At 41.3% G+C, this 12,098-nt stretch overlaps 1 protein-coding gene across 4 annotated transcripts in view; it reads left to right on the forward strand.

Annotated features, from left to right (window-relative positions):
• PRPSAP2 (phosphoribosyl pyrophosphate synthetase associated protein 2) overlaps window positions 1-12,098 on the forward strand; it is a 44,417-nt gene that overhangs the window by 12,771 nt on the left and 19,548 nt on the right. For 3 of the 4 annotated variants that reach the window (XM_081028322.1, XM_081028325.1, XM_081028323.1), the window contains exons 4-7: window positions 401-453; window positions 2,705-2,771; window positions 5,700-5,872; window positions 8,030-8,145. In XM_081028322.1, coding sequence (XP_080884448.1) covers window positions 401-453; window positions 2,705-2,771; window positions 5,700-5,872; window positions 8,030-8,145 — 409 coding nt within the window. The remainder of the gene's footprint in view (window positions 1-400; window positions 454-2,704; window positions 2,772-5,699; window positions 5,873-8,029; window positions 8,146-12,098) is intronic. The other variant, XM_081028324.1, reaches the window with a different exon arrangement.

The following is a 12,098-nucleotide window of genomic DNA, read 5'->3' on the forward strand; positions in this document are numbered from 1 at the left end:
CTGTTAAACTGAAGGGCTCATATGTGAATTGAGAAACCCGAATGAGTCCCTGAGTGAAGGTCTGGGGGCAGAGCCCTCCAGGCAGAGGGAGCAGCAGGTGCCACGTCCCGTGCTGTGCAGCAGGAGGGGTTGGGTGTCTCAGGAGCGTGGCTGGGGTATAGGGGGCACGAGGAACGGTCAGTGAGGCAGGCAGCAGGGTACGTAGATGGTCTTGGGAAGGTGTTGGGTGGGGGTGAAGGGTTAGGTAAAGGAGTGACAGTACAATTTAATACTAACTTGAAGCTTTATGATAAGAATGCCTCTGTTTCATTTTTATCAGTTTATGAATTGTCCTTAAATAGTGAAGTTGTTGAGTCTGTTCCGTTACCTTTTCAGCTTTTTCCCCCTTTCTCTTCTCTAGGCGGCTGGGGGTGGAGTTGGGCAAAGTGCAGGTTTACCAGGAACCTAACCGAGGTGAGCTATCTTTGACACGCGCAATGTTGATCTGTGTGCGGAATGTGACGTACTGGCCCAGTCCTCCATCCTCCACACCTGCAACAGCTAGACTCAGTGTCCAGTTAGTTCCATTAGGAGGAAGTCAGGCAGGCAAGGTGGGAGAAAGTGGTGTTTAGCTCCCACTCATACCAGCTCAATAGAGAGCCCTGGGGCAGGTCATACCTGGAGGGCTTAGAGCTCGTTGAATCCAAACTGCGCAGGTGCATGAACCAGAACATGAATGGAAACATTAGCTTGGTTGTTGGTTGAACTTACATCACCTTCGGCTGGATGAGTAACTCTTGTGTGGCTACAATATTAGTTGTTATTCTTTACCTCTGTGTAAACTGCTGCGCGTTAGACTTCCTGAAATCTTGTTAAGAAGTGCTTTTTGCGAGTTGATTTATGTCATGGCCGAAACACCTCAAGTTGTTGTGAAAAGCGTGTGTTATTTATGTTTTGTAATTGGAGGGTGGTTTAGGTTAGGTTTCGAGCATAGACACCTAACACCCCTTTGTCTTTCTCAGACACAATCCCCGCAGGTTTTCACGCTATGTGAAACGTTATGGGGACTCTTTAGTAGTAGTGGATATTTTAAATTATTCTAGTTGGGGCAATGGGCAGCTTGCATGGGCTTGAGAGTCAGACATCTCATTCCTGACAAGTCATTTAACCTTTCTAAACTGCAAATAATTAGGGCTGTTTGAGGATTCAATGGATAATTTGTGTGCCTAACACAGCTCTTGGCACATGATATAGTAGGTACTCAGTAAATATTAGTTCCTTCTCCTTTTCCACGGTAGGATTTTATCAAATACTTAAATATCATGAAACTTACAAGCGACTTTGATGAAAAGACACAAATTTTCTATTCCCCCATTTATTTTTCCATTACTGCTTCCCTTCCAGTCTTCCAAGTTGTCCTATGTGGCTTCAGTAGGAAAAAGTGTAATTGAAGAAAATAGGCACGGAGCGTTTGGAGACGATTCTGCTGCTAAAGGGAATTGGAGGGTGTCCTTTGTCTAGTCTGGAAGGGCGGTGGGCAGCTCAGGAATAGGTTGGTCCACACTCCAGGTTCATGAAGAAGGGGAGAGAAAATACTTGGTGTCTGCTGGGAAGGAAGGAGGGAACTAGCATTTGTGGATTCCTTCCTGTTACAGGTTATGAGGAACAGAGTTCAGGGATGATGTTAGCAGGTCCCAGAGATAGCAGGGTTAAGATTCGAATCCAGATCTCGGTGACTAAAACTCATTTTCTTCCCATGGTGCCACGTGCCTTTGTAAACACGTTTTTCTTCCCCCCCCCCAATATTTTTAATGAAAATGTTCAAACATATAAAATAGTTGAAAGAATAGTACAGTGAACACCCATGTGTATATCTACCACCTAGAGTTGACAGGTAACATTTTGCTATATGAGTATGTACGTGTAGAGGTAAGTTGCAGACGTCAAGACACTTAACTTCTGAATACTTGAATACTTGATCATGCATCTCCTAAGAATAAGGATTTTATCCTATATAAATACACTACCAATATCACATTTAAAGATATTAATGATAATTCTCTAATCATCTAATATCAAGTCTATGTTCAAATTTCCCTGGCTGTCCTAAAGAGCCTTTTATAGTTGGGTTGTTTTTTCAAAGTAGGATTCCTTGTTCAAGCGATGTGTCTCTCATGTCTCCTTTGTTTCTTCTAATCTAGAACAATCCCTCACCTTTTCTTTCTTCTTCCCATGACATCGACGTTTTGAAGAGGTTGTCTTGTTCCATTTTGGATTTGTCTTAATTGTTTCATTGTGGCTAATCACAATTTTTTGAGAGTAGGGATATTGGACTTTATTTATCTTTACTCTTACATTATTACAACATTTTGTGCCTATAAGTTCTTAATTGTTGCTGCTTGAGTGAATGAATATATTATTTCCTATAAAGATACTTATGTTCAGATTGGTTCAGTGCTTACTGCTTACAAGAAGTGAGAAGGGTAGGTTTACCGGTTTCAAGTCAGAAATGTAATTCCACTTAAAGATATCATGTAACTAACCGTGTATAAAAGTGTGATCAATGGCAGTATGCTTGTTACCCTTTTGTAGCATCTGAAACTGGAATAATTCCAGTTTCTGTATTTTATGACATGGGGAATGATGCACATTTTTTGGTGTGGTTTTAAAAATATAAATCATATGCCTTCTTTACCCCGCCCCTCTTATTTCCTTTTCCTGCCAGAAACAAGAGTACAAATTCAAGAGTCTGTGAGGGGAAAAGATGTTTTCATCATCCAAACTGTTTCAAAGTAGGTACTTATCTAGCAGAAGTGTTACTGCTTTCTGGGTTTCAGTTGGGTGAGTGTTTAGAATAATAAGAGCTGGCTAGAGGGCGGACTGGTGTCCCAGTTGATTAGAGCGTGAGATCTGGGCAACAGGGTTGCGGGTTCGATTCCCACATGGGCCAGCGGGCTGCGCCCTCTGCAGCTAGAATGAAGACAACAAGCTGCCGCTGAGCTGCCACTGAGGTCCAGGGGGGCCAGATGGCTAAGTTGGATGGAGCGCGTGCTCTTGACCACAGGGTTGCCGGTTCAACTCCCGCAAGGGCTGTGCCCCCTGCAACTAGAAAAACGGCAGCTGGACCTGGAGCTGAGCTGCGCCCTCCACAACTAAGACTGAAAGGACAACTTGACTTGGAGCTGATGGGTCCTGGGAAAAACACACTGTTCCCCAATAAAGTCCTATTCCCCTACCTCACTAAAATCTTTGAAAAAAAAAAGAACTAGCTAGATAGGAAGAATTAAGATAGTTTTAAAATTGGTATCTATTACTCTGCTAATTTTTCTGACTTAACTGCTTGCTGACTTTTATGTGGTCTTTCAGTGTTCTTGAAGGGTGGACGTAACCAGTCATAGTAGGCCCCCTCTTATCCATAGGGGATACTTTCCAAGACTCAGTGGATGCCTAAAACTGTGGAGAGTAGTGAACTCTGTATATACTATGTTTTTCCATATATACACATACCTATGATAAAGTTCACTTCACAAATTAGGCACAGTAAGAGAGAATAATAACCAGTAATAAATAGGAAAATTATAATGATACACTGTAATAAAAGTTATATAAATGTGGTCTCTTTCTCTCTCCCTCTCTCTGTCTGTGATAACTAATGATAACTAAGATGGCTAACTAAGTGACTAATGGACAAGTGTCATATACAGCATAGATGTGGGATGATTCATGTCCCAGATGGGGCACAGCAGGATGGTGAGAGATTTCATCACGCTACTCAGAATGGCGTGCAATGTAAAACTTAGGAATTGTTTATTTCTGAAGTTTTCCACTTAATATTTTCCTACCGTGGTTGACTGTGGGTAACAAACCACAGAAAGAGAAACAGAGAATGCGGGGGAGGGTGTGTTACTCTGTTGGAGTAGAGGTTCTTGGTGGTAATAGAACCCCCATTCGCCCTTCCAGCATCAGGGTGGGGAAACTGCAGAGCACAGAACAACTTAGGCTGCTTCTGGCTCTTCCGTGTTTTCAGTCCTTTTATCTCCCCAGAAACAAGTGTGAGTCCATTTGGATAAATCAGAGAGGCTGTGTGCGTTACCCGACGGGATAAGTAGGCAGTGAAGGCCAAATTGGGCTTAGAATTCAGGACTTCAGATGTGTGGCCCTGTAACCCTTCCCGTTTTCATGTTCTTCTATTTCCTTTTGCTTATTTTTATTTATTTCAACACACTATTCCGCCCCTGCTTTTTGTCAGTTTCTTATTCCTCTAGCCAAAACCATCTCCTTAATTCTCCTTCATTTTGGAGTAGGAGTGGAAGCCAACAAGTGGGGGTGAGGGGCAGGTCACGAAGGGGCTCTGGGAGCCGCTGTAGGGCCGTGGGCAAAATGGCAAACCATTGCTAGATCTTGAGCAGTGGGCTGCATGATCTGACTTTCATTTTAATCTCTAGGTGGCTGCTGTGTGGACAGGGGACTGGGGGTGGGGGTGGGCAGAGAACCTGTGGTAGCGGTCTGTCACCGTCACCTGGTTGAGGGGTGAGAGTGGCAAGTCCCTAGTGCAGTGGCGGTGGAGTGAGACCCTCAGCTTCCAGATAGGAGAGCAGCGAAAATGGCTCTGAGGTTTTTGTCGTGAATAAACAGGGAACAGTATTGCCATCCACAGATGGCAAAGGTTTTATAATGAAGCAGGCTTTTGGGGGCAAAGAGCGGTCCAGCTGGAATGTGTTAAGTGTTGGGATGGGTTACCAGACGTTCAAGTGGGATGGTCAGGTAGCAGGAGTTTGTCAGACTGGAGATGAAAAGCTTGGACTGGAGCTAGAAATTTGAGAGTCTCCAGCACTTAGAAAATTAGACGAGAAGCCCAAGAGATGAGGGGAGATAGAAGAGGACGAGTGAATGAGTGTTGGGACAAGAAGTGGGGGAGAAAGAGGAACCAGCAGAAGGAACCACCTAGGGCAGGAGAACAGTTAGGGAGTCCTGGAACCAAGTGAGCCTGGGTAGCAGGGGTCAGCGGTGAGCAGCCATGTGTGGGCCGTGTGCCGATGGCTCAGGAGAGAGAAGGACTGAGAACTGACGGTGTGATTCAGCCACGTGGAGGTCACTGATGACCTGGATTGGAACGTGTTGGGGAGAGAACGAGAGTCGATGAATTGGAGATAGCGAGTGTAGGCAACTCTCTTGAGGTGTGCTACACAGGGGAGCAAAGAATGGGGCATTGGGGAAAGTGGTCGCCGGTTGTTGATTTTAATGGGAGAAATAACTGTGTTCATAGGCTGCTGGGTATGAGCCGTGGGAGTGTAGTGACAAGTTGATGATGGAGACAAGGGGGGAGAATTGCTAGGTAATATCTCCTGGTAGGCAAGAGGGGGTGGGACTTAGTGTGCAATTTGGAGGGCTGATTTTAGAGTAACTATGGCGTGGGAAATCCATCTTTCACTGATGGCTGAGATCGGGCAGGCTCGCAGGATGCAGGTCGTGGGGTGGTGGGAATCTGTGGAAGATCTGTTCCGAGTTCTCTCTGTGAAAAAGGAAGTAGGATCGTGGGCTGAGAGGGAATGTGGGTGAGCTGAGGGAGGCCTGAGAACAGAGGAATTGTTTCTTTTTTGCGCCTTGAGCCGTAAGTCTTGTAGAGGCATGAGGAGCTCATTGCTGCCACTTTGTTGGAGCAGGGAGATTTTACCAGGTGTTTAACTTCCTCGCTGGGATTCCTGTCTCTTGGGTCACAGGGACGTGAACACCACCATCATGGAGCTTCTGATCATGGTGTATGCGTGTAAGACCTCCTGTGCCAAAAGCATCATCGGTGTGATTCCCTACTTCCCGTACAGCAAACAGTGCAAGATGAGAAAAAGAGGCTCCATTGTTTCTAAATTGCTGGCTTCAATGATGTGCAAAGCTGGTAAGGATGGCAGACGTTTGGTAATTAATTGGGGGCCTGGCAGTTTTATTTTCACCTTAGAAATTGTTTTAACAATTGTATTGTAAAGCATTGAATTGAGTTGTAAAGCATTGTTTTAACTAAATTAGAGCGCTGAACAGGTAAAAATAGCAATACAGCTTTTAAATATAATGAGAAAGCAGTGCAGAGAATTCTGTCCTATTCCCAACTCCTGAAAACACAAAGGTAACAAGAGACAACTCAGTTTTTCCTAAATCCTTTGTTTAAAAAAAGTATATTGAATTGACAAGTTATAATCGTAGTAAGTCATTTTTAGAAGGGGAGAAGGCATCAATCAGAACTGACTGTTCTAACACAGCAACTACGTTTATTTTAGCTTCTTCCCTTTCCCAGGACAGATTGGGATATTTTGCAAACTGTATGTGTTATTTTGTGTTGTGCATTTTCACAGGTGTCTCCCACTTGTTTCTAGATTACCTTCAGAGTTGTTGAGGATGTATATGAGAGTGAGTGTATGTGATTGTAGAAGGCACGTGTCACAGCATTGGCACGGACAAAAGGATCACTACTTTTTAACACAGACACTTCCTATAGGATAAATTTTCTATTATAGCATTTCAAAGAAGGCAAAAATAAAACAAAACTGGATAAAACCCAAAGCCCAGCAACTTCACAAGCATACCCTATTGAAAACTCTGTACATCGAACCTTCCAGAAAGGTTCTGCCTCTCTTCTAGCCTTGATCCTGGCTTACTTCCTGCAGTTTTGGGAAAGTTTTGCTTTTTAAAATTTTTCCAATTGCATTTTCCTCATACTTTTATAGTGATCATTTCAAATGTCCTTGAATGAGCCATGGATTACAGTTCTTCATTTTCTCCAATTGCAGGCCTGTGCAGTTTGTCTTAATAATTTAAGACAATATTTGTCTTAATATGGCTTTGCTATGCCTGTTCAGGAAAGTTCAAGGAGCTATAACTTGCTGTAATATAATTATCAGAGATACTCCTTTGTTCCTATTATCTTTGCTATTTTAAGACTTTAAATTGTTATGAAAATCATGCATTTCTGTGTAAGAAAAACCACCCAGTCTTTCTCATCTGAGTAGGGAAAATTGTAGTTCTCTACTTCCTGCGTGTGTCATTTACTACTCATACAGGACACTTCACTTCTGATGCTCCTGGTCACCAAATGTATAGGAGTTTTCCCCTAAACCTAGCAATTCTCCATGACATCAGCTGGGTGTCCTATAAGGTCACTTTTTGACACTATCTACCTGGAGAGTGTTGGATCCTACAGGTTAAGGGCTCAGCCCCATAAAACAGCGCTCCCTTTCAGATGCCAATCACAAGTTCAACTTGTCACCTGTCCTTCTTTCTGACCCATTAGCTAGAAATCTGAGGTTCCCACCATCCCCTCCTTGGGTTCGATTAAGTTACTAGAGCAGCTCACAGAACTTAGGAAAACGGTTTGCTTACTGTTTACCAGTTTATTACAAAAAGATAATAATGAAAGCTACAGGTGAACATCCAGATGGAAGAGATGTGTAGGGGCAACATATGTGGGAAGAAAGGGCATGGAGCTCCCATGCCCTCTCTGGGAGTGCCACTCTCCCAGCACCTCCACCTGTTCACCGACCTGGAAGCTCTCCGAACCCTGTACTATTGGGATTTTACGGAGGTTTCCTCACGTAGGCATGATCGACTCCATTTCCAGCCCCCCCTCCCCTCTCTGGAGAAGTGGGGTGGGGGGGGTGGAGCTGACAATTCCAGCTTCTAATCATGGCTTGGTCTCCTGGTGACCAGCCCCCACCCAGGAGCCACCCAGAGTCTTCTCATTAGAACAAGAGAAGCACCTAGTGCTCTTATCACTCAGGAACTTACAAGGGTTTCAGGAGCCCTGTGCCAGGAACTGGGGACAGATATATATATATATATATATATATATATATATATATATATATATATATATATATAATCTATATCAATATAGATATTTTTTTCTATTGTCTCACAATCTTGTACTAAAGTATCTGAGAAATAAAGATGCTGAGTTTTTTGATGATACCAATTTTTTTAATATCGTAGTTTATATAACACTTCATACAGTGCAACTGCTTATTAAACTATTTATATGTTTGTGTCTGCTCTATTTTGAAAGGTCTAACTCATCTGATTACTATGGATTTACACCAGAAGGAAATTCAGGGCTTCTTCAATATTCCTGTGGATAATTTAAGAGCATCTCCCTTTTTACTACAGTATATTCAAGAAGAGGTGAGCTAGTTCAAACTTGCTTATTTTAACATTCTGTTTAAGGTTGAAAGACGTTTCTATTTCCTTGGGCTGTCCGTAAAGGATTAAAACTTGATATATTCTGCTTAAAGTATTACTGACTTTATAACTGTAACTCAAGTGTATTTTAAAATTCTTAATCTGCAATTTATTTCTTTTGCGAAGCTCTTAAGATTGCTTTTTCTTCTTTTGGACTCAGGTACCTAGAATTGGACTAGTCGTGATCTTGACAACTCACTGTCATTGGTCCATGTGTGGTCCTGGCCCTCTTTTACGTATCCACCCGTCCACCTTACCTCTCTGTCCATCCACCCGTAGCAGTCACCATCCGTGATCCTACTGCCCAGCAAGTAATCTGAGATAGTCATAATAACTTACATCCACTCTCGTGGTCCTTCGTCGCCCCATTCCCCTGCCTCCTCCCACCCGAGGGAACCATCATCCTGACTCTTGTTTCGTCTTTCTCCCAATTTCCTTTTTATAGTGTTTTATATCATTCAGATATATATGTGATTCAAAGACAAAAACAATATGTGTGTATATTAAAACTTTATAAAAAGGAACCAAACTGTAGTCTTTGGGGCATTTCTCACTTGACATGACATTGGTTGAGATTCGGCCATGTTGTGTGTCACAGTTCATCCATTTTGACTCCTGAGGATGCTCTCCGTGCAGCTGTCCTCACAGCTCATTCGGAAGGTTTTTGCTGTTGTCATGGTGCTCCTGTGAACATTCCTGTGTGTCTCCTGTGCTACGTAAGCAAAAGTGCATCTTGGTGGTACGAGGGTGGAATTGCTAGGTTGTATGGTGTGTGAGTGTTTGATTTTTTCAAAGCAGTTATGCCAACTCACGTTCCCACCAGCCATGAATTAGATATCCTGTGGATCCATCTTTGCTTCAATACTTACGTTATCAAAACTAAAAAATTTTGCCAGTTGAATGGCCATGATATGAAATCTTGTCACTTGGATGGATATCTCTCTCCGGATGACTTAAGAAGTTGAACATCTCTTAAATGTTTCCTCTTTTGTGCAAAGGTGCTTAATGTCTTTTGTCTTCAGTGATTTTGTTTCTTTGTGAGCTATAGGCATTCTTTGTTTAATTCTTGATTCTAGCCATATGTTAGTATTTGTTTCACATGTATCTCTCATTTCGTAACTTGTCTTTTAATGTTTTTAGGGAGTCTTAATAAGCAGACATTAAAATTTTTCTCATTGAGGTGAAATTCACATACCATTTTAACACAGTTTAGTGGTTTTTAGTACTTGCACAATGTTGTGCACCCCTCCCCTCTATCTAGTTCTGAAACTTCTTCGTCACTCCAGAAGAATACTCTGTACTCGTTAAGTAATCCCTCCCCATTCCTCCTTTCCTCCAGCTCCTGGCAGCCGCTAATCTGCATTCTGTCTCTGTGGATTTGCCTCTTCTGGACATTTTATATACATGGAATCCTACGAAATGTGACCTTTTGTGTTTGGCTTCTTTCACTTCATATAATGCTTTTGAGGCTCATCGACATTGTAGCATGCATCAGACTTCATTGGTCTGTACCAGGGTTTTTACAGGAAATTATGAAGAGGACTGCATTTTTGTTGTGTATGGAGAAAGCCCATCTTATTTCATCAATGTTTAAAATAAGAACTTCTAGAGTTACCCTGTTTCTGATTAAGTTGCTGCCTCCTCCCCAATCCCCGTGTTCTTAGTGTTTTTATATCAACCCACTCTCATTATCGCAGAAAAGAGATATGGCAGAAAATGGAAAACCAGGGCCAAGGGTAGGGGTATAGCAAAGGCATGTGGGGTGTGGAGCAATTTCTGTGCGATTCCACAAGTGGCCCTACTGATGTCCCTTAATGGTTCAGGGGAAAGTTACCGCAGAGTGTGGAAGTCAACTTCCTTGACACGTAGTGTGTTTTTCCCCTCCACTTGATAATGAGTAATCTTTTTCTAAAAAACGAAATTCATGTTTGCAATGGTAGTGTAGGGAAATGCCTGTTTGTCTATAGTAGTTCTGACACGTACATTTCCTACCTGAAACAGGCTCAAATGAGCCAACAGGTATTCCTTCAGATACAGACATAACCCTCTGCAGAGGTAGCCCTCGTTACCAATTGCTTTGTGTCCTGCAGCCTTTCAGATCTTTGCCTCCTTGTCCATATACACATAGCTGTAGATACTGATTTGTGGGTATTTTCTTATTTTTAAATCAACATATTGTTTGTGTTGTTCTGCAGCTTGTTCCTTCCTTTCCCATGCTGGTATCTGGAGGTCTTTCCAAGCTAAGATACATAGGTTTACTTCTTTCTTACAATTGCTACATAGTACGTATTCCTATTCCTCAGTTTGGAACAGCGATGTCCAATAGAACTTTCTGTGATCTGAACATGTTCTATCAGCCGTCCAGTGTGGTAGCCACCAGCCACCTGGCTGGTGACTGTTGAGTCTTTGAAATGTGCCTAGTGTGAGTGGAGAACTGAATCTTTCATTTTATTTAAGTTAAAATGCTCCATGTTTAGACGTTTAAAGCACAAGTTTAAGACAGCCAGTTTTTTCAACCATTTCCCTCTTCATTGGATATTAGGTGGTTTTATTTTTTCATTCTTTAAATTGAAATATTTTATTATATTTAAGTGATGCTGCATTGAAAATTCTTGTACTTACCTTTCTGAGTACTTCTGTGAGTATTTTTCTGAGATATCTGAAGAAATAGAATTGCTTGATTGGAAAGTATCTACATTTTTAAGTTTTTAAATAGATACTGCAAAAATTGCAATTTTCTGAAAATTTAATATTAATAGATATCACAAAAATTGCAATTATCTGAAGGGACTGTATTAATTTACATTCCCAGTAGCAGTACATATGACAATACCTATTTCCCCATGCCCTTAATTTTGCCAATTTAATGGGTAAAACAATAGTACATTTATTTGAATTTTTTACTTCCCTAATTTCTAGTGTGATTGAGCGTCTTTTCATGTGGGTGTTTTTTGGGGAGAGGGGACAGAATTTTCCCCACTAAAATAGTGTTTTACCTTTTTGCTGTGGTTTTAGAATTTCAGCATGATGTGTGTGAGGTGGATCTTCTTCCCATTCATCTCAGTAGATGCTCAGTGAGTCTCTTATTCTCTGGGAAGCTTTTTCCTTTAATTTGAGTATTTCATCTCTTCTATTTTTATTTGTTTCCCTTTTTTTCCTTTTGGAACATATTATATGTTGAAAATTTTGGATATAGTTTCTATATAGTCTTAACTTTTTTTCTTCTTCAAGTTTTGTGTTCTTATAAAGTGCATTGTGGTAAAATTTCTTGGCCTCATCTCTCATGTTCGTTCTTCAGCTGTGCTTATGACAGGTCAGCTACTGAGTTTATTTGGACAATAATCCCTTTCACCTCCTAGATTTCTTTTTGATTCTTTTTCATAACAACTTGTTCTTTCTATGATTTTCTGTTTTAACTTTTGAGGAGAAAATTAGACTTGTTTTTGTTGAAGAGTCCTTTCTTTTAAAGTCTCCTTTCATTTGCTTTATTGTTTCCTGGTTTATTTCTTCTGTTGGCTGGATTTGGTGCTGTTTGATGTTTGAAGAGGCAAGGAAGTACGTAAAACAGTTCAGAAAGACTTCTAGCGGAAATGCCTAAGTGAAAGTATTTCTTGATACTTTACTCACTGACAGTGTTGAATATGTTAGGCTTTCCTGTAAGGATTTATGTGGTTAGCTGGATATATCTATAATAGAGCCTTCTTCAAATTAATCAGTTTTTTGTTTGTTTACTAAGTATTCAGTGCTTCCTATGTGTTAGCCATTGTACAAGGTCTAGCTGTTAAGTGCTGATATTAAAATTCTTTGATGTAGCATAATTATGAAAAAAAAGCATTGGGGATGTATTTGAATGAAATAATATAATTCAATGAATTGAAGTGATTAAATTTCTTTTT

The sequence above is a fragment of the Rhinolophus hipposideros genome, assembly GCF_964194185.1.
Source record: "Rhinolophus hipposideros genome assembly, chromosome: 20".
Lineage (NCBI taxonomy): Eukaryota > Metazoa > Chordata > Mammalia > Chiroptera > Rhinolophidae > Rhinolophus > Rhinolophus hipposideros.